The 26,088-nt window shown below is 38.4% G+C and overlaps 1 protein-coding gene across 3 annotated transcripts in view; it reads left to right on the forward strand.

The window, feature by feature from the left end:
- Nucleotides 1-49: 49 nt before the first annotated feature.
- PRR16 (proline rich 16) overlaps nucleotides 50-26,088 on the forward strand; it is a 140,881-nt gene continuing 114,842 nt past the window's right edge. For all 3 annotated transcript variants that reach the window (XM_027670909.1, XM_027670908.1, XM_027670910.1), the window contains exon 1: nucleotides 50-279. In XM_027670909.1, coding sequence (XP_027526710.1) covers nucleotides 118-279 — 162 coding nt within the window. In that variant the 5' untranslated portion in view covers nucleotides 50-117. The remainder of the gene's footprint in view (nucleotides 280-26,088) is intronic.

Below are 26,088 nucleotides of genomic sequence, written 5' to 3' on the forward strand. Positions count from 1 at the left end.
GGCGGCGGCAGTGGCTGCGGCAGCTCCGGGAGCCGGAGGGACGGGGCCGGGCGGCCGGCGACCGCCGCGCTCGCCTGACCTGCGTGCCCCGCTGGCCGCGCCGGGCTGCCCCGAAGGATGTCCGCCCAGTCAAAGGGGACCGCATCCTCCTCCTCTTCGCCGTCCGAGGGGCCGCCGGCAGCCTCCAAAACCAAGGTGAAGGAGCAGATCAAGATCATCGTGGAGGATTTGGAATTAGTCCTGGGGGACCTGAAAGATGTCGCCAAGGAACTTAAGGAGGTGAGAAACGAAGGGCTGCGCGGGCTGACCTCCGGTCTGTCCCGTATGGGGCGAGCGCCCCATCGCCCGCAGGCCGGGGTCCGGCTCCCCGCGCAGCTCCGCTGCTGCCCCCGGGCTCCTTTCGCCTGTTCTTCACCGCGGGTCAAGCAACTGGTGTCCAGGCTGGGCAGCTCCCAGCCGTATCCCGGGGCGGGCGGCTGAGCCTCGGTGCGGCGCCCGGCGGTCTGGGATGGGACGAGGAGCGCGGTTGGAGCCCCGTGTCCCGAATGCCGGGCGCCCCGTCGCCGGGCGTGCTCCCCTCGCTGCGAGGCGGCTCTGCCTGGGAACTTCCCACCTCGGCACATCCCTCGGAGTTTTATTTTTCCCGGGAGGCCGGGGGTGCCTCTCCTGCGAGGTTCCTGCTGGGCAAGGAGGGTGTTCGGGGGAGCTGCGGGACTCGCAGCCCTGCCCTATTCCGGGCTGCGCCGGGCTGGCATCCCGACGGTGGGAGAGGAGTGAAGAACGACCGCACTCCCGCTACAGCGGGTTTAACTTTCGGGTTGCACTGTGCAGCCCCACGCTCACCCCCAGGGAGCAACCCGGCTCTCATCTCCTCCCCGGGCCGGGCTGAGTGGCTCTGGACCCGCGCACCCGCCGCCCTTGGCGAAAGGTCCGTGCCCGGCGCCGGCAGCATCGGCTTGGGGAAGTCTGCTTCTGCCTCTGCAGCCTGCTTCACCGGGAGCTGAGCGCGCTGTTTATCTTCTCTATCTGGCAAGATTGCCTTTGCAATCTCTCTTTTGCCGGTGGCGAGTGTCATCTTTCTCAGGTTAATCTGCAGGCAGAGTGCGATTACCGCAGGCATGTTCATAAGCAGGGAAATGCAGTAGCCGAAGGATGAGAATTTGGCTGTCCTTTTGGAGATTTCTACATTCTCTTGATTTTGCTACACAACTGGTCGACAGATGGTTGGATTATGCACCGAAATTCAAGTCCAGAATCTCTGTGCATTGCTTTATAATCCTGTATTTGACATTTATAACAGGCTGTGATTTTTTGCTATCAAATATTAGTTTTCTATTTTAACAACATTGTCAACAAGTTTCATTCAACAGTCTTTTGCCATCTGAGGCAGTCTGAAATTCACCCAGTGCTTTGTATAATGTTGAAAGATGTATAAACACATGGCTCACTAATCACAGCTGTTAGGCTCCTTTCTCACAATTCCAGATTTCTCCTTTGTTTTTTTTAAAATATATCTATAATTTCTATTTTCTTTAATGTGCTGCTGCCTATGCTTTGTAATTTTTGAGCTGTTTTGAAGTGGGAGTAAACACTGTTTTTAGAGCAGCTCTTACACCATTTTTAAGACTGATGGTGCAAACTAGCTTCTGTTGCTGCAGAAGCACATTTTCAGGACCTGGAGAGGATGTAATGTGCTTTGTCCCATGAATGTAAATCGTTCCCTGCACTTAATCAGCCCTAGCTTTCTTCTAGTGAACAAACAGGATTGCTGTAAGTGGAGATCATATATCATCATTTACTGTGGCATGTTTTATCTAAGCAAACTTGTCTGTTCTGGTTGACTGCATCTGTGATAGAGAAATGGATTTACCTCTGCTTGATGGAGAAATTTGTAGAGAAATGGAGCTGTAACTCTCTTAAGTAGTGTGTACCTGTTGAAGGGTGGAAGGATTGCCAAAACCATCTGTTTTGAGAAAATAAAAGTGTTTTTATAAAAACAATAGTTAAATCTTGATTGTAGCTACACATGAGGTCTTGAGTAGCGCTTTTCACCAAATATGTCTTACAAAGATGATAGCTGTGATAGTTGAATAAGCAAGAGTTGAATACACATACATCTCCTTGCTTGCAATATTATCGTTAGCTGTTAAATACACTGTGTATGACATTTATTTTGAAAAGTCTGCAAAAGTTTGACATCTGAGTACCTTCAGTTGGCTGCCTTTGTAGTATGGACTCAATCTGTTCAAAACTGCTTAGACATAACTGCAGTGTATACTTTTTAGGTGAAAGTAAGTTAATTGATGATATTATAAGCTAATCGTCAGTCTTGTTCATAGATTGTTTGTAGATGTTAGAAAGTATTGACAGGTCATTCATTAAAGCATATGTGAAGTTAGCCTATAGTCAGTTTTGGTGTATTACATACAGAAATATACCTGTCCTTTATTTAGGTTACCTACTGTAGGATCAGTCAAAGGGATAAACTAGTGGATGTAAGTTCATACTTTCCATTTTCACTACAAATTGTGTTTTTCTGTTTTCCTGGAAATGTTATTGCTACCTTTCCCCTCTGCCCCCCACACTGGGGGTTTGCTGCAGTCTAGCTGTTGTGCTACAACGTTTTCTGTTTGGTGTTTTTTATTTTATTTTATTTTTCTATTAGGAATATGGTATTCTGAAAAGAGCATGTCATTCTTTTTATTACTATTTCAGAAGTCTTCAATTCTGGTATAGCGGTAGGGCATGAAGGGTTTTTTTGGTGCAGTTCCAGTAATAGTTGTGAATAGAAAATTTGGTGTAATATTTATTTGTGATATACATAATCTGTAAAACAATTTTTTTTTCTATTTATGCCTACATATTTGTTAACCTTAAATATAAATTATGATTATACTTAAAATAACACTTTAGGTATTGTGATAAACTGGATATCTTCTAGCATCCTTCAGTCTTCTTTTGTAAGATTTTATGGTCAAAACGCTGTCAAATTGAAATACGGTTTCATTGCTTCAAAGTGAACTGTTCTATAACAGTAAAGAGCATGGCTGTACAGGACTTCTATGCCTTGTTATATTTAGCTTATTATGGTTTACTTACATTAATGTATTTGCATCTACCCTTTGTTCTGAAGCTTTTTCTAATTGGTTCTTTAGCTTTTTTTTGTTTTGTTTTTAAAAAGGGGAAAAGGAGGAGTGGGTAGAAGATGGGATGTTAAATCCAGATGCACAAACCATGAAGTTTATAAATATACTCTAGAAGCATGTGACTAAATTGTGTGGATTAAAACTAGTACATTTTAAGAGTAACTGTGCCTCAGAAGTGCAACGTCTTTCTCTTCCTTCCCACCTCTCCCACTCCCCTCCCCCCTTATTTATTGGTCTTGTCTGCTTAGGCTGAGGTAGCCACAGAAGATTAAGGATGCAGAAAGGGGGTGGCAGGGAGACATGATAGGATGGAGCAATGCTGAGTCCAGAGTCTCAGCTGGTCTATGGCAGTCTTCTCTAGGGTGCAGTTAATTCAGGGGAGGCTTGGCCCCTTTTGTCTCCTTGCTAAAAAGAAACATCTTGAGGACGTGTAGCAACAACAGGATGTGTTTTTGTGTTGAAAGAAAATAATGGAGTTGAAATGGATTAAGTGGCTCTTATTTGATGAATATTCCAAAGAAAAATCAAAGGGGTGCCAGAGGATTGAGTAACACTTTCTATTCCTTTAGTCCAGACTATTTCAAAATCAAGTTGGCGGAGCCTTAAACTTTGGTTCTCCTCCAGAGGGTTGAATAAAAGACCTTTTTCACTGGAGTCTGTCTAGAAAGATGGTTATTATAAAGTCTTGTTTTGGAGTTGATACTTATCTGTCTGGTACCTAAATAATGTCCAGCTGGAAACCAGACAATGTGTGCTAAACTATTTTGATTGTAAAATGCATGATGTAGCCCTAATTCTCTGATGACTTCAGAAGGGATTGTAGGAGATGTGTATTTGCAGCTGCAGACAACAGGGCACAGAGATTTATGGTATCCTAATACTGATATTGTAATTTTTAAGACTTCCCTGCTGTCACATTTTATGATAATGTTGCACATTTCTGTAGCTTTGCACTTGTTTTTATTAAGGAAATACTTAACTAAATAATTTGATAAATACTTTTTGTAGCAATAAAAATTCATCATGCAGAACAAATTCCTGGAAGTTATGTGTGAGACATTTGCATAGCTTTTAATTGGCTAAATACTCTTCAACCTTTTATCAAAAGGAAGCAGCTGTGTAGCTATTGCCAATGTTTAGAATAATCCAAAATGGAGGTTCAGGAGAAACAGAAGCCCTCATAGGCGTTGCACATGCATCAGTAAATTTCCAGTCTCTTGAATCTACCTCCTCTGTTTTAAATCCTGTGAAAATGTCTTGCTGACGGAATGAGTGCATAATTCTCTGTCATCTAACTGATGTGTTTATTATCCGTAAAGATGTGATCTATAAAATTTAAGCATGACTTAACAAATAATATTTCCTAAGTGATGAAATTAGCAGATACCAATCCCCCTCCCCCAAAACACCATAACAAAGTTTGTTAGGGGATAGACAACCTGATTTCATAACCAGGCCAGTCATCATTCTCTTAAGTGGAGAGCGGTCATGTATTTTGTGGTCCTAATTTCTGAATCAGGCCTGCAGAAGTGTTTTACAATTTCAACACCAGTGTTTTCCATTCCATTTTTGATTTTGTGTTCTGATAACAATGAAGATGGTAGAAAGGTTCTTGCCTGTTAATCCAGAAAATAGGAGGCTCCAGTTTGTATCTACCAAGAGGATTGGAGCAGCAACAATCAGTCATGTATCAGTATCTCTGATGTGCAGGCAGCGATACAAGCAACAGTATAAAAAAATCTTTTGGGTTTATACTGCTGCATGGAGCTGAGCCAGGGAGTTATTACAGCATAGTTATAGGATATACTATATAGAAATCTAAGAGTAGGTAGAACAATACCAAAGCATTTTAATCCATTCCTTCTTCTCCTTCTGATTCCTGCTTCTTCTCCTCTTTGTATTCTCTTCAGGTGTCAAGGACCTGCCACTCTTTTTGCTATGCAGTGGCAGTTGAAGGGAGAGGTTTTTGAGCATATTTGTTCCTACCATTAAAAATCCAATAAATGCAGATGCCCTACTTATATCTGGATCCTGGATGCAGGCCTACTTAACAGTGTTCCTCCTGGAGTCTTGCTTCAATGGATACACTGTCTGTATATGCAGATCCTGGTCAGTGAGAAATGAGAAGGACAGAAGCTTCTTCATAATTTTTATTGCTGTGGCTAGGATTGTGATCCGGTTCAGGCACGAGGACCAAGGTGTATGAGTAAAGGAATATGCCATTCCAAAACTTGCTAATCTCTCCAGCAGCAGACTTTTTTTTCTGATTTCTTATTATGTTCCTTAATGCCAAATGCAATCATGAACTGTACCTGGGTGTTTGAGTGCAGAGTATGATTCATTACGTAAGAGAAGCACTGCACAGCAACTTTATGGTGATCTGCCCAGGGATCCGAAGAAGGCCATAAATAGTCATTGCAGATAACTGAATTGTAATTTTTCTTTCCATTTATTTCTTGTGGCCTATGAAGCATTTATACAGTTATAGACAATAAAATGTGCAATATAATAAGATAAAACTCTTACACTAGTAGTGTCAATAAAGCTAATGGAGCTAAAAGGTAATTGTGAACCTTAAAAAAACCCCCATGTGTTAAGGTTGTCAGGAACGTTTATATGCCAATACATGAAAAGGTGAAGTTGCTCCACATATTGTTTGTAACCAAAGCTATCAAGAGTTAGTAATTGTATTGTGTAACCCAAAGAAAATAATAAATAGTGTACATATAGAGAATTGCTTGTCAGTATCAAGAGGCTTGACAGAGGGAAGCATACTGTCAATTTGTGCTAGCTGTTTTATGAACACCCATGTCAACTACTTCATTCCTTGTATGTACTACTAGGCTCCTGACAGCAATGTATTGTGCAATGGGGAGCTAACTAGAGCATATATAAATTCAGTTTTCAAATAAAAACAGTACCATAAAATATGCTTTTTTTTTTTTAAATTTGAATTTCACACAGTCTGTCCAGTACTGACTGTGATAAAGAAAACAAAAATAGTAAGGTACAAACTTCTGTCTGTTGCAGTTAGATTTTTTCCATTGACTTTGGAAGGAACAAAACCTAAGTTTGAGTGATGTAAGTTAGTTTTGGGTTGCATATTTTTTATTAAAACTTCAGAATTTAGAGGAATCAGTTGCTGCCACATGTATATATGAATGCATTATCCAGTACCAATGACTTGGTTGAACACCATCATTGATGTTTTGAATATCTTTGAAAATTTCCTCTGGAAATGATGCAAAGCTTCTGTTCCCATTATTCACACTGGACAAAGTTCTGGAATACCCTTCCCACTTCCAGTCAAAAATTCCAGCCAAATTGGTGCTCACATGTTGTATACACGTGTTGTACACCCGTGTTGTACACAAATAGTTAGTACTCCTTGTGGTAGCTGTGGGAGAGGTGCTAATGTTGTCCCTGAGTTTAAAGATACTTTCCCACAATGCCTCTTTTGCAATACCTTTATGAATGAGCATCACTATTTTCTTCCAGTTTTCATTTCTTTTAGAGCTGCAAAACATTGGCGGCTCATAGTCTTCTCTGTATATTATACTCGTTCTTTGAAAGGCTGGTGTACTAAATGTTCAGTAACCTGACAGGGTAACTCAAGTATTTACTGTACCGAGGTCCCCATTTTTTTTTTTTTTTATTCTTCAGTGAGGCAGAGGGAGAGTAAAGAGGTCTCTTTTGCCTTTGGACTGCTCTCTTTCCCACGTAACCTGTGGCTGACAGCCATGCAAATTAACACTAGTTTAGTTACCTGTATGTAGGCAGGGTTTTGTTTTCCTTTGCTAGTAGTTGGCATTTTTGTTTGTTTGTTTTTTAATAGAAGCAGTAAATAGAAGTTAATGTACATTGTGTTCTTAATGAGTAAAATATTACCTCTTCTTGAGGTATGAATGTATGATAAGGGCTGCAGCTGATACATGCCTCCTCCGTGGATTTCCTGTCCAGCTCTATGCAATATTGACTGGTCATTCTTGCTGTAGCTACCTTCAAAATGCCTTTTATTATTGTACCCAGCGGAAGAATCAAAGCAGACCTTGCTTTCACTGTGGAAGGGCTGAGAAAATCCTCTCTCCAGCCTCCCTCTGTCAGGTTGTGTGTGTGTTGAATGACGCATGAGAGGTCTTAGTGGCTTAGCTGCTGGCGTTCTGGTTTAGTTTAAAATTGTTGCACTACAGCTGATGGGAGATAGTGAGTAATAATTGCCTCCAAACAGTAGTAATACCATCAGTTGTTGCTTTTGTAAAAACTATAGTATGTTCATATGTTTTTAAAGGTTAACAAACTCTTCTGTTGTTTCATGCAGCATGTGCCACATTGCGTTATGAAGACTGAGAGCACTGATATTGAATAATTTCCAGATTTCATTGTAGATTATTTCTCAGTAATGTGAAAAATCCTGTAATTTTAAAACTTTTCAGTTTTTTCTCCTTAATTTTTTTTTTTAATAATCCAAGTCGTTATTTCAGTCCTTTACCCTGATGGTATTATGTTTTTCTCTTTATTGTTGTCTGTTTACAGTTCTTTGAGTGAAGAGCTTCAAAGTAGAAGCAGAGTATGACATCCTTACTTGCACTATAATCATTTGCCTTGTAAGTAGAAGAAGATTAGGAAAATCCTAGGAAAATAGTGTGAGAAATTTACTATGTATTTAAAGTGAGACTAGCTGCAGGGTGCTCCAGGACTACCAAAAACTAGATTTGAGCTTTTCACTCAACTGCAGAAAATGAGATAAGTGTTTAAAATATGCAAAATTTTGGTATCTAATAACGATTCATACTTTACTGGAAATGTCACTGTGTTAAAGCAGGCAGTTTATGTGGCCTGAAGGATGCAGATTCTAAAAACTAACAAACCGAAAACAAGAAAGAAGAACAAATTAATTCTCTATTGTAGTGTATTGGTTTATACCCATGTATCTGTCCTTTCTGTATAAAATTATATGTGAAGATGTGAAAAATCAAGATCAGTATGTTTTTTCTTTACTGCGGTGTAATAAAACAAAGTCTAATTCTTTCTTTGTATGCTTTGTCACTGAGTTTTTCAGCTAAATTAACTACTGAAAGTTCAGCAGTTATTGGACAAATAATTGGAGCAGATATATTTATTTTTTAATATAGAGTCACAGACTGGTTGAGGTTCAAAAGGACCCCTGGAAATTGTCCAACCCCTTCAAGAGTCAACTAGAGCAGGTTTCTTAGGATTACCATCTTGAATATCTTCAAGGGTGGTAACTCCATGACCTTTTTGGATTACCTGTTTCAGTGTTGAATTGCCCTTATGGTAAAAATGTTTTGTCTTGTGTTTAAGTAGAATTTCATGTATTTCTAATTGTGCCCACTGTTGTCACATTTACTCCTTCTAATCAAGTCTATAACAGATGTTCCAACCCCTTAGTTGTCTTCCAACCCCTTTCCTGGACTAGGTCCTGTTGTTCATATCTGTCTTGTACTGGGGAGCCCGGACCTGCACACCATATTTCAGACTGAAACTCAAAAAATCAGGTGTATATTCAGTAAAAATGCTATGTCACAAACCTTAATTTCCCTCAATAAATATTTCTTTATCTGAAATTTTTAAATTAGCTGAAAAACCTATTCTCTACCTTTTTGTTTGGATTCTAGTTATCTGGTTGTTATTACAAGCAAAAGCCATCCATGATAGATAAAGTTCACATTGTTTTCTAAAATTTGCTTAATCTTTTCTCAAAATACTACAGAACTGTTCTCTTAAATAAATGATTTTCAGTTACCACCTAGAGTGTACTTTATTCTGTATGTGTTTTTGCTGATGATTGCAGACACCCTTTGAATGGGATAAGTTCATGACAGCAGGTGGTTTCTGCTACTGCTATGGAGTTTTATTTGTGATATCTAGAGTGGTACAGTCTAGACTTATTTGACTTTCATTGCTTATGGATAATGCTATGTTTTAAGGTTCAGTAAAGCTGTGGCATTTGGATAAAGAAATATCCTGTGTATAGACACAGTGCTTGGTAGTATGCATAATTTTTTAAGACTAGGAAACTATACAAATATATGTAGGTCTTCTCAGGTAATAACTGTTAATTTCTTGAAATCAAAGTGCAGATGGTAAGACTCACAGGAAACTGATGTTCGATCAGGCTGGGATATTTGTGTTCAAGCAAAAGAATGAAGAGGTTATGATTATTATTTTTTGTTGTTTCCTGTTGACAGTTGGTTTGCATGTGCTTGTTTTCCTGTTGGTGGTTATTTGATTCTATGTATTAAATAAAATTCATAGAAAGTGAGTGGGTGAATTGTAAGCAATTTAAATGATATGCAAACACCTTAATTAATTATTTTGATTAGATGTTCTTAAATCTTAGCAAGCTGATTTGATACAGGTTTGACTTTGCTAGAGCTGTGCCATGTTGTATTGACTGCCCTGTTGTCTGTAAGCAGTGCCAGTCATTCTGGAGATTTGGTGTGTGTGTTTGTGTGTGAAACTGGTGTCTTGGATTCACATATCTAACTTCAGGAGAAATTAGAAACCCAGTACTTCTATAGACAGTAATACATATAAACTGCAATGATGAGGTTCCAGTTCTTTTATCTAAGCCTCAAGTTCATTGGATACCAAGGAATTGTAGACTGAGATTGAATAAAGCTAGACATAGAAATTTTACATTTAGTATCATGTAACTGATGAAAATGTCCTTTAAAAATCTCTAAAAATATGTTCTAAATTTTAAAAGTCCTTAAAGGTAGTTTAAAACCTTCTATTCAATAATTAATCTTTTCTGTTTACTGCAAGATTGTAAGTATGAGAGGTAGCATCCTAATAGAAAAAATTGACTGTATTTTAATGAATGACTGCTGTATACTATTTCTAGGAGATGAGCACTTGACTGTCATCATGAATATCTAATTAAAGTTTCTTACAAATTAAAAAAAATAAATTAGTTCTATCAAAGTCAAAGTTTACTTAGTGGATATCATCTTAAAAACAGGAGCTACTTTTATGATAAGTTCAACAGAATATTAAATATACCTAGTCAGTTATTGTTTCAATAATTTGGTAGTCTGCTATAAACTTATGTCTGGCTTAGAATATAAATTATTTTTGAGTTTGTATGTTTAACAAGTATTAGTCAATCCAGGGCATAAAATAAAATACTAAAAGTAAAAGTTAATAAATAACCCTTTAGACTCATACTTTCTTTGAGAAAATGTGACCTTGACTTGATGCCTTGTATTATGCAATCAGTTGTAGTTAATAACAATCTATTATGAAAAGAAGGAAGCTCTTGTGGATCATGTGCTAAATGTGAAGTGTGCTTTTGTTTAGTTTTCACCACTTCTTAGAGTGACATCTCATAACATCCTGGTATAATGTGACAGCTTTTCAAATTACTTTTGTTTTTTTATCACTATCTTTTGAAAGAGTGGCAAGACCCAGAGGGAATTTGGAACATTATTGAGCCTTAATTTTCTAAAAATCAAGTTCTTCTTTTAATACCTACTTGTTTTGTACGGGCAGAGTACTTGTGCCATGTTCATCTGTTATTTCTCAGTTTAATTTACTAATCAAGAATGAGGCATCAGTTTTGTCACTGTGAATTACAGATATGATATATCTTCCTTGTATGCATGGTTTCTTGTACATAATGAAACATAGTTATCTGCTATATAAATGTTAATACACTGCAATTAAATCTTGAACAAGTAGATTTTTTGATAATTAAAGTCTATTTTGAACAGATTAAATTGTTTCCTTACTTTTTGTATGGTAACTATAGACTTGCAGAATGCTGTGGAATTTTTCCTTGAAGAACTTAGTGTTGGACTTTGGTAGCCTGTATGGCTAGAGGACAAGATGTCAGCATCTTACTTTCTTCTGTTGTAGCACCCTAGCAGATGGATATATCTTTAAGATTTTCTTCTGGTGAAGGAGATATTCTTGGAGCCTTCACATGCTTCCTGTTGCAGACTGCCAGTTGATACAGACAGGGGGCATAATACAATGCTTTTGTGGCTGGAAACTGTTTAATCTAGGCCAAAAAACTCCAGTGGGTAAACAAATAGCGACAAATTAATAACAACACCTAGGTTGTTGTGGTTTCTTTGTGCTAGTGTTGACACTCAGCTCTGGTAGCTCTTTAATATTTCTTCATCTAGCTGTACATCTATGTTGGTACATTAGTAAAGAATATATTTTTTTATTTATTTTGGTAGACTCTCCGTTTGGTGAAACAGATCTTTTCTATCTCTATTTTGGTTGAGTTGGTCTTCGTAGAAATGCGTTCAATACTGTAGGTGAGGTCTAGTCAGAGCTTTGCACAGTGTTTCTTATCTTTGCTGGAACTATCTGTTTTCCTACATCCTGAGGTTGCGTTGAAGTTGCCTGCTGGTAGCCATTCCATGATGACTGACTGTGCAGAGCTCTGTGAACTAGTGAATTTCCAATCTGTAGAACAAAGGGATAGGTCCCCCCTGAGCCTCCTTTTCTCCAGGTGAGACACCATCTCAATTCTTCAGCATCTTCTTCTGTGACTAAGTGACTGGTTTAGTGGATGAGGGAGAGGCTGTATATGTTGTTTACCCAGACTTTAGTAAAGCCTTTGACACTGTCACCCACAGTGTCCTCCTGGAGAAACTGACTTCTTCAGGAATGTAGCGGGTGTACTCTTTTCTGAGTGAAAAACTGGCCAGGCCTAGAGGGTGATGGTGAATGGACTCACTGGTGGCTAGTCATGTCGTGTTCCTGAGAGCTCAATGTTGAGACCAGTGCTGTTTAATATCTTCACTGATGTCCTGCATGAAGGGATCGAGGACTCACTCAGTCAATTTGGAGACAACATCAAGTTGTTGATCTTCTGGAGGATAGGAAGACTCTGGAGAAGGATCTGGACAGGCTGGATGGATGGGCCAAGACCAATGGTATGAGGCTCAACAAGGTGAAATGCTGAGTTCTGCCCTTGGGTGACAACAGCCCCATGCAGTGCTACAGGCTGCGGGGAGTTCGGCTGCAAAGCTGCCAAGCCGAAAAGGACCTGGAGGTGCTGGCTGACAGTGGCTTAACATAAACCAATATTGTGCCCAGGTGGCCAAGAAGATGAATGGCATCCTGGCCTTTATCAGAAATATATGACCAGCAGGACCAGGGAAAATATTGTCTCCCTGTACGCGGCACTGGCGAGACCACACCTTCAGTCCTGTGTCCAGTTTTGGTCCCCACACTTAAAAAAAGACCTTATGATGGTGGTTTGAGTCCAGAGAAGGGGAACAAAGCTAGGGAAGGGTCTGGAGCACAAGACTTGTAAGGAGCAGCTGAGAGAGCTAGGGTTATTTAGCGCGGAGAAAAGGAGGCTCAAGAGACCTTATCACTCTTTACAGCTGCCTGAAAGGAGGTTGTAGCCAGGTGGGTGTCAGTTTCTTCTTCCAGGTAACAAGTGACAAGACAAGAGTTGTACCAGGGAAGGTTCAGATTAGATATTAGGAAAATTTTTTCATGACATAGTTGTAAAGCATTGGAACAAACAACCCAGAGAGGGAGTGAAGTCACCATCCCTGGAAGTGCTCAGAAACCATGTGGATATGGTACTTGAGGACATGTTTTAATGATGAACGTGGTGATGGTGGTAGCTTGTCAGTAGAAATTGATCTTAAAAGTATTTTCCAGTCTTAATGATTCTGTGATTCTATGGAGCCTTTCACTACTTAATATCAGTTGCAAAATCTAATTCAAGTTGTTAATTATCTCTTCTTTATTGTACAGTCTTTATTTTCATGAAGTCACAGTAGACGTTTTAGTTCTGTGTACTCTCTGAGGTAGTTTCAAACCAAGTTAGTTCTGGAAGTGAAGGGCTGTGATATTTCTGATTGGTGTTGTACTTTTACTTGAACAATTCTTCTCTGTATTTAGATTCATGAGCATCTCAGTTAACCTTGTTAGTCCCTTATATTCTGTCAACATCTAAGTTTTTTAAATGCAAAGCCTCTTTATGTTTGGGTTTTTAAAATTATTTATTAAAGTCTAATTGTGTTGATCTACTGTCATTATATGCCAGGGTAATTTCTATTATTGCCCTTTTTACAGGGTCTGAAATGGTCTGCAAGTATAATTTTTACTGAAGCAATGGCTGGTTGAGAAGGATTTGTCTGCTTTCACCCTCAGGAGTACTTGTGTATTACCATTAGCAATAACAGTGTTGCAGGTGTTAATGGACATATTTGGAGTTGGGAAGTGCCAATGCCAGCAAATAAGTACTGGACAACAAAGTAGATTCTGCAGGTTTAGTTGGTCTGATAAGTTCAAAGACTAGTTGTTATCAAGCATTTTTATGAAACATTGGTTACAACATTCTAGTGTTAAATTATCGCTACAGTAATTTATATTACAGAAGTTGAACCTGCAAAGAGATGAGCTGAGAAAGGCAAGACACAAAGTGAAGGAAACTGATATTGATCTTCAGAGTCTGAGTAATGTCTGTGTGATTTGGCAAGGAAATCTGAAATGTCAGGAATACAACTTCAGAAAGATTTTCACTGAAATTTATCCTTGTTATTCTTTGTCCTTGCTATTCTTAGTTTTATTTTTTCCCCACCTCCTGAAAAAACTTCATCTTAGTCACCTTAAATTGCCACTATTATTTTCATGAGGGAATATGTCCACTTTGACTTTTCCACAGTAGTAGTCACTTATTGTTATTTGTAGACTTATGCATGTTCTTATTTCTTTGGGGATTCTTTTGTTAATATTTTGTTGTTTGGGTATTTGAACATCAGATTATTCTTGCATTGTGCATGATTAAGAAAGCACATATGGTAATTCTGAATTTTCTCTGACTGTTTTCTCAGATGATGATTATTCTCCGAAGGCATATTTCAAAATATCTTTTTCTTTTCTCCTCTCTTATTACATCTTGGAGTAAATAAAGGCTATTTACATCATTGTAAATGTAAATTTCATCCTTGTTCTAAGACAAAGTAATGCTTCTAATTAACTACCGTTAGGTGTCCTAACCTGCTTTGTCTTGTGGCAATGCCTTAATTCTCTCATCAGGGCAGTGAACTTTCTCTATGTTTCCTGTCTTCCTTGAGGGTTAGGTTTCATGTGCTGTGAAACCATGGCCAGAGAGTGAAACCATGGCCAGTTTCCTGTTGGAACTGGAATCTCCTCTCTACCAATTTTTTCCCCTCCTCCCCTCTCCCCAGTCAGCAGACTTCTGGTAAGGTTTTTCAGGCTCTGGGAAATTTATATGAGCATACCCAATTAGAAGTAAGAGTAATAGTAGCTGAAGACAGCAATTTAAGTGGTTTTCTTCTATGAGGGAGCGACATTAATCATTTGTCTTTGCATGTTGATACAAACCTACTCTATCAGTGAAGTAAAATAACGTTCAAAGGACCAATTTGCTATGGGATGCTGTATATTCATGTCAAAGGATCACTGTCCAAAATGGCTGGGTATATTTACAAATGCATAAAATGCCATTCTGAAGAGTTAACTTGGTTTTGTTAATTTAATTTTGTTTTGTAGGCAAACGTAATGTTGCAGAAAGTGTAACATATGACTAGATTGCCAGGTGCTTCCCAGTATAAAATCTGGCCTTCAGTTATTTTGTAAAGGTCAGATAGTTCAGACAGAATTTTTTGATTCTGAACTCTATATCATGCTGGTATTATTTTTTAGAAAAACCTTTCTTTTAAACTAAGTAGCTGATCTGCTTCAGAGCAATAAGCATGGGAAAACGTTATGGGTTTGATCATACTTGTCATCTTCATGCTTGAAAGCTTCCCTCCCCCCAGCCCTCCCCTCCACATCCTTTCTGTACTCTCACAAAGAAGTCTAGCCTTTGCTAGAGTATAGTTTTTTGATCACAGAAGCCTGTCTGACAGGACCAGGGGATGTAAATATTCCCTCTGAGCTGCTATAACAAGTTTGATTCTTTTTCTCCTCCTCCCCTGAGTAGGCCATGCCACTATCATGAGCTAACTTCGTGAGTACCTTAAATGAAAGGAGAAGGTTCAGGTCAAACTGGGGTTAAGATGCTGTGATGTGCCTAAATTGCATGTACAACTTGCCTTTGCATAAAGAAAGGTTGTTAGAAGAGGGTGGAAAAATGACTGTAAGTGAAAAACTAATACAATGATAAAGCTGTGTCCTGAGGCACGCGTGTTAGAGGGCTCTGGAAAGAAGATGCCAAGTTTAAGAGTTTTGAGCTGAATCCATGTATTAAAGACCTTTTTCTTCAGAGGGCTGAATGAAAAGGCTCCCAGGATCCTGGACTCTCATCTCTAAGTGGGTGAAACCCTCTAGTGAAAGGTACATCAGTCTTTCGTATCCTTCATATCATGAGTGTCAATTCTCATTTCTTTGTGTGCCAGAGGTCTTAAAATGATCTACATGTCTCAACTATCAGCATGGTGCCAAATTATGGAGTTGGTCTTTTCTCCTGTTTTGATTTGCTTTTAAACTAGGACATGCAACATAAACTTAGGGTTTGTATTCTTAAAATGGCTTCTTAGCTGGTTTTGATGGAGTTTTCAGTTGCATTCCCATAGCTGTTTTATATAAGACTCCGCCTTGGTGTATTTTGTGATGGTTCATACTTACTATGTAATTAGCTGTGTGATACTATATTGTGATAATTATTTGGTGTAATAGCCCATGCCTTATACATAGCATGATGTTTAGAGCTTTTCTGAATGAAGAATTAATTTCCTGTTGACCTTTTCTGTGATGTGTCCTTATGATGCTGGAAAGTCTCGTAGATGTTTAATGGATTCATTTTCATAATACTGCTATGAGGTGAGAGGGTAGTATCTCCAGTTCACAGACACAAGACTGGGAGGTGCCAAATGTGAAACAGTAAAACCCTCATTTTCAGTGTATTAAGGACTTTATGGATCTCCTTAATTCAACTGAAATAGGTTTATCGTTGACAAATCAGATATGACTATTTCAGGTCAGAAAATAAGAAACACACATCTGCAACGCAGGTACAATTTTGGTGGCAATGACTTCCTGTGGTATCACCAAGCTATGTGACAGAGGCAGGGGTAAGATCAGGGTATGTTTGAAATTAATTTTTTGAATTGGTTACTGGATCTTCCCCCTGCCACCCTTTAGGTCTTTTTTTAAGTCTCTATTGCTTTGGTATCTTCCAATACAATGATCCAGGACTCTCTTAAGAGAAGATATTGGTCTAGTCTCAGGCCAGCTTGACCTTTTCTGTTCAGTCAGGTGGGTCTTATGTTGAAAGTGCTGTGCAGTCCTAGTCTGGACCACAAATATATGTGCCAGGGGCTCCAACTAAAATTCTAATTTTGGCCCATTTACCCTAATTTTTGCCCTAATTTTTAGCCTTTAGACTTCAGTAGAAAGGGCACTAAAGGCATGTAAAGTTTGCGTTAATTTAAGTGGATTAGGAAAACTGAAACATATATTGAAACCAACATCTAGAAACAAATCCCTAACTGAAATGAGGTACTGATACTCATAATTTCTGAGGCGGTTTACGCAAAATGAATCCACAGCTAGCTGAAATTTGTTAATTATGAAGCAGTGTAATAGTTTGTCTATTAGGTAATTGTTTTCAGTTGAAGTACTGTCAAAATCAGGAGAAAATACCACCAAAAAGCTGACTGTATTTTGGGCAGGAGATTTCAACCTTCTGTTTGAACAATGTGGTATAGTAGAAGGTGCCCCAGTGTATGGCAGGGGGTTGGAACTAAATGACCTTTAAAGTCCCTTCCAAACCAAACCATTCTATGATTCAGTGATTCTATTCTCATTATTCTGAGTTCTTGGAAACGCTTTTGCAGAAGGATCTTGTAGTGCTCATGTAATGCTCACTGATCACAAAGGCATCAGGTATAAGCAACTAGCTATTTTAAAAGTATATCAGGATCTGAGGAGTCTAATCAGGCTATGGAAATATTTTTACTTATGGTTGAATAAAGTAACTGTAAACAATAATTTTAAATGATCTGAATTGCATAGTGTTATTAAATCAACATTTCGTACTACCATTATATTATTTTTCCTCCTACAGTCTAAACTATATAAATCTCCTTGTTTAAATTTCAGTCCTGTTCTATCTTATTTCTCAAAGATGATCTAAATTATTTTCATTAAAAATTCATCATGCCTTGAGGAAATGTGTACTTGTTTTACCATGTTAACTTGATCAATAATCACCTTTAATCATACTAGGACACTCAAAGAGAATCTTTTATTCTGTAATTTTGAATGATCTTTCAGAAGAGAGTTCAAAAAAAAAAAAGAAAAAATAAGGAAGTGCAATTTGCTTGCGCTTCACCGTAGCATGTACTGTGAAAAGAGACTAATTACACTTTTTACTGGAATTTTCATTAAGCAAAGCCATCAGGGAACTAAGGTAGATGCTTTTTAAAATTGTAAATTGAAATTTATAAAAAACCTAAGCATATTGCAAAAAAGAGGTTCTTCCCATAGATCAACTGTGTAAGACACTCTACTTTGTTTCCACGACACATTTAGCTTTCTTGTAGTGTACTTTTTATGCAGTAAAAGGACACTAAAAATGAAGATATGAATCTTTTCCTCTTTTTATCTCTGGTAGTTCCTTATTTCTTTCACTGGATATTATCAATGTTTTATTTCTTTTTATAAAGGCAACGCAACTTGTGGTGTAATAACACCATTAGGGAAGACGCTGTTTAACTACTGCTCCAGAACGTTTTTCAGTCCTAAATTGTGTTGCAGCATAAACCAGAAGGCAATGATGTATTTTGTTTTGCATATGTTGCAAGGCTCTTCACAGCTTGGAAAGATAGGAAGGGGAGGGTTTTTTTTAAGTTTTTGTTAGATTTAGAAGTGACAAATTGCTAGATTACATATAGCTAAAATTATGCCTAAGTCAGCAGTTGAAACTGAAAAACAGATTAAATTGGTCTTTTGTTGATTTTTAGTTTCTGTGTTTTTAGGTTAGAGTTTTTAAGCAAAACAGAGTTTAGCACAGTTTTGATATGTGTGTACTGTTGGCTGTTCTTTATGTGCGCACATGCACAAGTACACTCTCTGTCTTACCTGTTTGGTCTGTTTTAAATGTGGTTTCTTTTGGATCTTTTAGTCACCTCTCTAGATGATCACTGTGACAGTTTTGAAGGTCTGTCATGTTCACAGCACATTTTTCAGCTGTCTTGCTCAACTGTTGATGTCCTTCCATTGCATGTGCATCTGTTCAGCTGCTAGGAAGACCATCTTTCCAGTTTCATTAGCTGAATAAGAATTAGTTTTAAATTCAGTTGGAAGTGGGGATTGTTTGCTACCGCAAACTTCCAAAATGACCCCTGTCTCTGGCTTTAAACTTGGGCTTCAGTAAATTCTTTTCTTGAAAACCATTTTAATATCTGAATTTGATTTTAAATTTGAAATTAAACTCTGAAGTTAATAATTTTTCCTTTGTTGACTTAGTTTTATGTTTTATGACAAGTATAGTGCACGTGGAAATATCTACTGACAAAGGGTTTTGTAAATGAAATTCTGTGTAACTTTATAGCCTAAACTCTATTGGTTTGACTCTTATTTCGTAACCTCACCAGGGTGTTGTAAAAATAACTGCACTAAAGATTGTTAAATGCCTATATATTATAGTAATAGGAGCCATGTAAGTGCCTAAGATAGATAGATAGACAGATAGCATTAGTGCATTAGAGAGTTCCTTGAGAACACTAACCAGATTAAGTGCCAGTGTTCTCCTATGTAGTAATGTTAATTGCTAATTTTTGGCAGTTGCACAGGCACTAATTACTTTTTAATAGAACCAATGGAAGAAAATTTTCCACTAAGCTTTTATGGATAATTATTGCAATTTTTTTCCTTCCAGGAGCTTGAAAGTTTGCTCTTGTAGCATCCATCAGATCTGTCTTCCAGATAAATGGAAACATTACAGTACATGCAAGATCTGTAGTTTATACCAGCCCTATCTGCTTTTTAAATTATACCATTTAGAACCTACTCCTTCACTGAACAGAGAGCTTGTACAAATAACACGTCAACACATTGCTTTGTCTTGTTCAAATGCATCATATTTCTTCACAGTGTGTTACCCAACAGCCACATCTGCAGGGACTGTCCACTGTACTCAAGCTTTTGAAGCGAAGCCTCACAACTATGCTGAATAAATGTAGAGGAGTGCTAGGATTTAATGCACTAAATTTGCCAGGGTCTGTTTCCTTTCTATGCCTCATTCTCTCATTGTGTATTCATGTGTGCTCAAAATAAAAAGAAGAAATTGCTGTATGAATTGTCTCAGAAATACAAGTCCCACGTAAGATTATAAGCATTAAACTGTGTCAAAAGGTGAGTGTGTCAAAAGGTCACTGCAGTTGGACTGAAACAGTATTGGCATTATCTTATGTCACCCTTCTGACAAGGGTTTGTTAGAGTTAATTGGGATTTTGATGTAGCGATGATCTTTCATAATTCTTCATAAACCAATGTCATGCCTTTTCTATCTTAATGAGTTAGGCTAAACATTTGTGGGTTTGTCTTCAAACCCCACTGTGGTACTCTGCATGGCTAAAGCATTAGGTCTTCAACTCTAGGAGACTTCTTGAAGGACAGGACCTACAATTTTAAAAGAAAATTAAGGTCTATGTTGGTCAAATTCTCATAGTTTATGAGAAAGTCAATGAGATAATAGATACATGTGAAAACGAGACTGTTTTGGTGGTCTGTGGGCAGGTAGGGACAGTGCGCCCCAAAACCATGCCCTAAGTGGTGATTGATGCAGGGTTCATTCAGGTGTTTGTGTGTCCTACGTTCACTCTTGTCCTGCATTTGGCTCTACAATACCTCTCTGATAAGTCTGGCCCTCTTTGAAAGATTACCAGAATTTGGACAAAAATTTTTGTAGGGTTTTTTTTCTTTTTATTCTGACCAGAATAATTGTCTAACCAGAAAGATTAGAGGGGAGCCAATGTTTATATTTCAAGTATTATTCATAAGGATCTTGTTCTTAATGTTGTTATATGCAGAAATTCCAACCTGTACACCTTAAATTATAAAGTACATCATGATACGAAATCCTGATCACAAAGTAAGAAACCTATGTTTTAATTTAAAAAATAATTTAGGTGTTAGCAATTGCTAAACCTGGTTGAAGCAGTGTTTGCTGAGAAGCCCATTAAAAAGATCTCTTAATGTTTGTGTGTATATAAAGATGATGGGTTTATAATGTAGCGTATACTCATTCTCTTCTCTAGAGCCAGTTGATTTGCATTAATTGTTCCTCACTGCTTCTTTCTCCCTTTCTTTATGCTTATAATTACAAAAAAACCCCAAAACAAACAAAAAAAAGAAAATCATTTCTCCTTCTGTTAAAATCATCTTTCCTTTCCAGACAGTCTCTTTTCACTGTCCTTGCAACTCAGTGATTGAATAGTCAGTATCACAAACTTGCTTACAATACTTCACAGGGTATTCATTTGCACGTTTCAGGGGTTCTCCAACTGCAGTTCCTTATGGTTTTGATCAAGATGAAAATTATTTTTGTTCTCCTGAAACTTAAATAAAATAAACTGCAATTTACGAAGTTTGTTGCTTTCTGAACTCTTCCATAGAATGACAATATTTTAATCAGTTTGTATTGAAGTATTTTTTAGTTTTTGTAAGTTAGTAATTTATACAGGCAGAGTCAAATCAATAGGTGAGAGAGAACACGAGCAGAAAAGGGAGAAAAGGCTTCCAGGGAAAGGAGAGCACTCTTAACAGTTGGAATAGATGGAAGATGGATGAAATATCTGTGTGAAGTTACTGTCAGCATTGGGTGTAACTAAGTTGTCTGGTTCTCTCACCTCCTAGTGGTAAAAGCAATTACATGATGCGAGTAACCTGTGCAGGACTATTGGGAAGGTGATTAAATCTAAGTTCTATTTTCTAAGATCATCCAGACATGGAACATGGAGTAAGAAAGCATCAACACCTATTAAAACAAAGAGAAATCAAGAAATCTCTGTAATACTGAGGATAAGGAATAACACTCTATATAAGTCACTCTAGAACTTATAGCAGCTTAATCCAGAATTCTCATTAACATCTGGATATTGGGCTAAATGGCTAGCACAGGGACCAAGAATGGTATTGTCCTCAGCAGCTGTCTTCTCTCTCAGCAGCTCTCTTCTTAAGAGAGTATTGCAGAATGCTGATACATGTAGAAGTTTATTAATCAGAACAAAATCCTGACTGTGTGATCATTGTCCACAGTTGTATGTAGTCCAAGGAACTCCTTTTAGTCCAAAGCACTCAATTCATGGACCTCATTAATTATTAGAGCCGTCCTCCAATACATTATCAGAGCTGCTGATGCCAGTGTTCTGCCCCTTCTCCTGCAGTGTGTGTAGGGAACAGAGGTACACCAGGAAGTTGGCTATACTTCCCATTTAAAACTTCAGATGTTAATTTGCCATTAGTATACAAAGGATTTTGTGATGGGTAGTTGGAACTAGGATTCCCTTCTACTGTAAGAAACTCTGGACATTCAGAAGGCTCTTAATTCTCTACCATAGATGTTACTGTTTCAGACATGAATTTGTCATTAATTTTAAACTGAATTAAAAGGTAGTTCATTCTTAATTTCAATAAAAATATGAAAAAGCTTATGGTTCTTAGCAGGAATTATTTCTTACAGTAGTAAAATCCTGCAGTTTGTCACACATGGAATTTTAAGCCTATAGGTAAAATCAAGGTAAAGACATGTTTCAATAATTGATACAATTTCCTAAGTCTATATCTAGTTTATTAGAACCTACCATCGAAGGAAAGTCTAAACAGTTGGTACTAAGTATAAGGAAATTCTTACAGCAGTGCTAAAATTGAAAGGTTTTCTTCTAATAGAGACTACATTCTTCTTATCTTTATCAGTGTAAATTTATTAGGTATAAATCTGCTATTTTTTTAAATTATAATTTTGGGAGCAAGGAATTAAAAATGTAATTTTTTTTTGTGGTCAGAAGTCATCTTTGATGGTTCAAAATCTGTGCTTCTCTGATTTTGATGATAACCAGAAATTTAGGGAAAAAGTAGTTACTTGTGTACTGTTCTTTAAAAGACACTTAATTAGATTTACTCTTCCTAATTTTATCTCATTAGGTGCTGAATAAGTTTGTCTCCAGTGACCACTTAGCTGCCTGGATGATTTAGGTTGTATTCTTACTTTTTTTTTTTTTTTTTTTTTTTTTTTTGGCCCTTGATTGAGATAAGAGAATTGCAATGGCTTTAGAGGTTTCTTCCAGGATGAAGGACCACCGCCTCCCTAAGATCCTGCTCTATGGTGAACTTGCCACCGGCTGCCGCAAGAGAGGAGCCCCGAAGAAAAGATACAAGGACTCCCTGAAGCAACAACTCAGCCTCGGGCATATTGATCACCACAACTGGTCTACTCTGGCCTCCAATCAGGAGGTCTGGAGACACACTATCTATAACGCTGCTGATGCTTTTGAGAAAGCATGCAGGATCACCCTTGAGGAGAAAAGACAACGCAGAAAGAATTGTGTCGTGCAGAATATACCATCTATACCATCTAAGGAGTCTTTCTGCTGTGCCTTTTGCAACCGGACATGCCTGTCATTGGCCTTTTTAGCCACCAATGCGCTTGCAAGAAACGTGGGTAGAGCCCTTCCCAAATCTTTGTTCGCGAAACCTAGCCATGAGAGATTTCTGGAATTTTTAATGACAGTTCAGTTTTAAAAATACTAAAATTACTTTAGTCCATACTTTATAAAATATTTTCCCTTTGAAAACTCAATAACTTATTCTATATAAGTTAAAATGCTCAGATTTCTATTAAAGTGATTTTGTTATTTTATTCTTTTGTTGTTCTGATGATGGCAAATCTACTTGGCTGAGATAGAAAACAAGCTTTTGTGGGTGGCTGCCAGCTGCTCTATCACTCCCCCTCCTCACCAGGACAGGGAAGACAATAGGATGAAGAAGCTCAAGATGAGGACAGGGAGATCACCCAGCAATTACCATCACAGGCACAACAGTCTTGGGGAAATTAATTTAATTTATTTCAAATTAAAAATAGAATCGGATAATGAGAAACAAAGGCAAAACCTAAAACACCTTTCCCTTAACTCTCTCCTCTTCGCAAGCTCAGCTTCACTCCCTGCTGTTCTCATCCTTCTCCCAAGGGGTGCAGAGGAATGGGTAATGGGGGTTGCAGGCAATTCCTAATACGTGATCTCTTGTCCTGTCTCCCCACAGTCTTTCCCTGATCCAGGTTGGGTCCTCACCGTGGGATGCGTTTTTCCTTCAGAAACAGACTGGTTCAGCATGGGTTCCCTGCCAGAAAACCTGCTGCTGTGTGGCATCCAGGCTGCAGCTCCTGCCAGGAGCCAGCTTTGGCGTGGACTTGCTAGGGGCTTTAGCTTCCTCCAGGACTCATCCACCTGCTGTGGCACGGGGTCTTCCACATGCTGCAGGTGGACCTCTGCTCCACCATGGACTTCCAGGGTGACAGCCTGTCACACCATGGTCTGCACCACAGGGTTCAGGGGAATCTCTGCTGCAGTAACTGGAACACCTCCTTTTAGCAGGACCTGTAGCAATAGATTGACCCTGAGATAAGCTCAGTTGGTTAGAGCACAGTGCTAATAATGCCAAGGTTGTGGGTTTGATCCCCTGTAGGGGCCGTTCACTTATGAGTTGGACTTCATGATCCTTGTAGGACCCTTCCAACTCAGAATATTCTGTGATTCTGTGGTAGATCAAGGGGCAATTGTTTTAAACTAAAAGAAGGTCGATTTAGATTAGCTGTAAGGAAGAAGTTTTTTACAATGAGGATAGGTAAACCCTGGAACAAGTTTTTCAGAAAGGTAGTAGGTGCCCTATCACTAGAAACATTCAAGGTCAGGTTGATAAGGCTCTGAACAACTTGATCTAATTGAAGATGTGTCTGATTGTTGCAGGGAAGTTGGACTAGCTAACCTTTAAAGGTCTCTTTCAACCCAAACAGTTGATGATTCTATGATCTTAGCTGCTGGACTCAGCTGTGTTCCATGGTGGATCCATTGGAGCTGTCTGGAACAGCTGTGCTGGCACAGAGTAGCCCTGGTCTCTCCTCACAGAGGCCACCCTACAGCTGACCTGACAGTGCCTAGGCACCTGCTCCCTCCACAGAGCGTAAATGGAGTGTACAACAGAACGGAGTGTTCGATTAATGGATGACTTTTTTTTTATAGGAAACCCAGACACTGAAAACAAGGTGTAACACTTCTTTTAGAGGTACAACTTCTTTTCATAATTCAGAAAACATGAAATTGTTCTAAAATATAAGTTGCACTGGTGACTGGAATAAGTAAAGCTGCTTTTTTCCTGTGTGTGTGTGTTTATTTGTTTGTTTTGGTTTTTAATGTAAGAATTCCCTGTTTATTTGCAAAAAAAAAAAAAATTGGAATCATGTCTTATCAATGAGATGCTGGTTTAGAACATTATAGTATATTTTTTACCTAATTCAAAGCAATATGGAGGCACTAGGATCTTTCCTTTGTTTTTGCTGTCTAATAGAAACCCTACTAGGTGGGTAGCTGAATAGCACAAATTTGACATGTGCTCAGCCTGCTAGGCTGATACATGGCTGCTTTTTTTTTTGGCGTGATTCAAGTTTTTTCCCTCTATCCCCTTCAATGGTATTAGTGTTATAGAAAAAACTTTGTAATTAATCCATAAATATTTTCTTTCTTGCAATTTGATAAATGATTTGTTGGTTTAAATGTTAACGATGCTTTAACTTTTTAATTTGCAGTGAGACATCTTAAGTGTTTGAATGTCCAAGGGGGCATTTAGTTTTAGGTTGTCATACATAAAGAGCAGGTTTTGGGCGAATGCTTTGTTGCAGGTTCAGAGGGACATTTCAAGTTTCCTTGCAGAAGCAATTTGGACTTCTGACACTCAGTAAGAGCACTGAACTGTCAGTGCATTGTGATGGTATTAATGCTGAGAGCTAAGAGACTTTCTTAGGGCATGAAGCTTACTCTGACTTGCCTAAAATATAATCTAGTCTCCAGAGATGAAAGATTGTGTTATTAGTACAAAACTACTCTTTTAATAGGTCTGATAGTAATAAGCTGTTAAAAGTGAGCATCCAGAGTAATATTGTATTCAGAGTCTTTGTAAGAAAAACATTGACACCTGAGAGGAAAGAGAAAACAATGTTAAATCTATCATGTCACACTTGTTTCCAAAAAAGTGATTTTTAAATTATTTGTGTGATCCAAAGTGAATTCGATTGATACTTGACTGACTTTAAAGCCCCCTAACATCAGCATGGTAAGGCACAAGTATCTGGAACAGTAGAGGTGAGGAGAACCTACAGCTGAAACGAAAGACAAAAGAGTACAATGCATAAATTTCAGAAATAGACAAGAAATGGCAATTACAAAATTTTATGAGAGATTCCTTGGGTCCCTTCTCTTGAGAAGTATTTTATATTGAACAACTACACTATTTTTTATGCATTGAATATGTTTATCTTGTGAGCAAGTGGATACTATGCTATGTGGGAAGCAGATCTGAAGTGATGCAGGCCCTGTGTGGAATGAGGACAGTAAAGTGAATTGGGCTTGGCCTTTTTAAGTTCTAGGTGTGAAATATTTTAGCTCAGGAGGAAAAGGCAAAACTGAAAACAGCAGCTGAGAGAGTCTGTACACAACTGTTTAATTTTGCTTCATGGTCAACCAGAGCTTACCACCAGGCCTCCGAGGTTTTGTGTGTGTGGACTCAGAACCCTGCAGGGTAATTAGTCCAAGGACTGTTAGTCAAGAGTCTGTTAAAAATGAAGGCTGGACATGGGTCACTGCGTGTACCAGAAGGAATGTCCCTCCTCCTCCTCAAAATTTGATAGGTAGGACTGGTACCTTCTACAACAGGTATGAGGCTCTCGAACTAGAAGGCTAGACAACTAATGAGGTGGACA

Source organism: Neopelma chrysocephalum, unplaced genomic scaffold (genome assembly GCF_003984885.1).
Source record: "Neopelma chrysocephalum unplaced genomic scaffold, ASM398488v2 Primary Assembly neopelma1_96942, whole genome shotgun sequence".
Classification (NCBI taxonomy): Eukaryota; Metazoa; Chordata; class Aves; order Passeriformes; family Pipridae; genus Neopelma; species Neopelma chrysocephalum.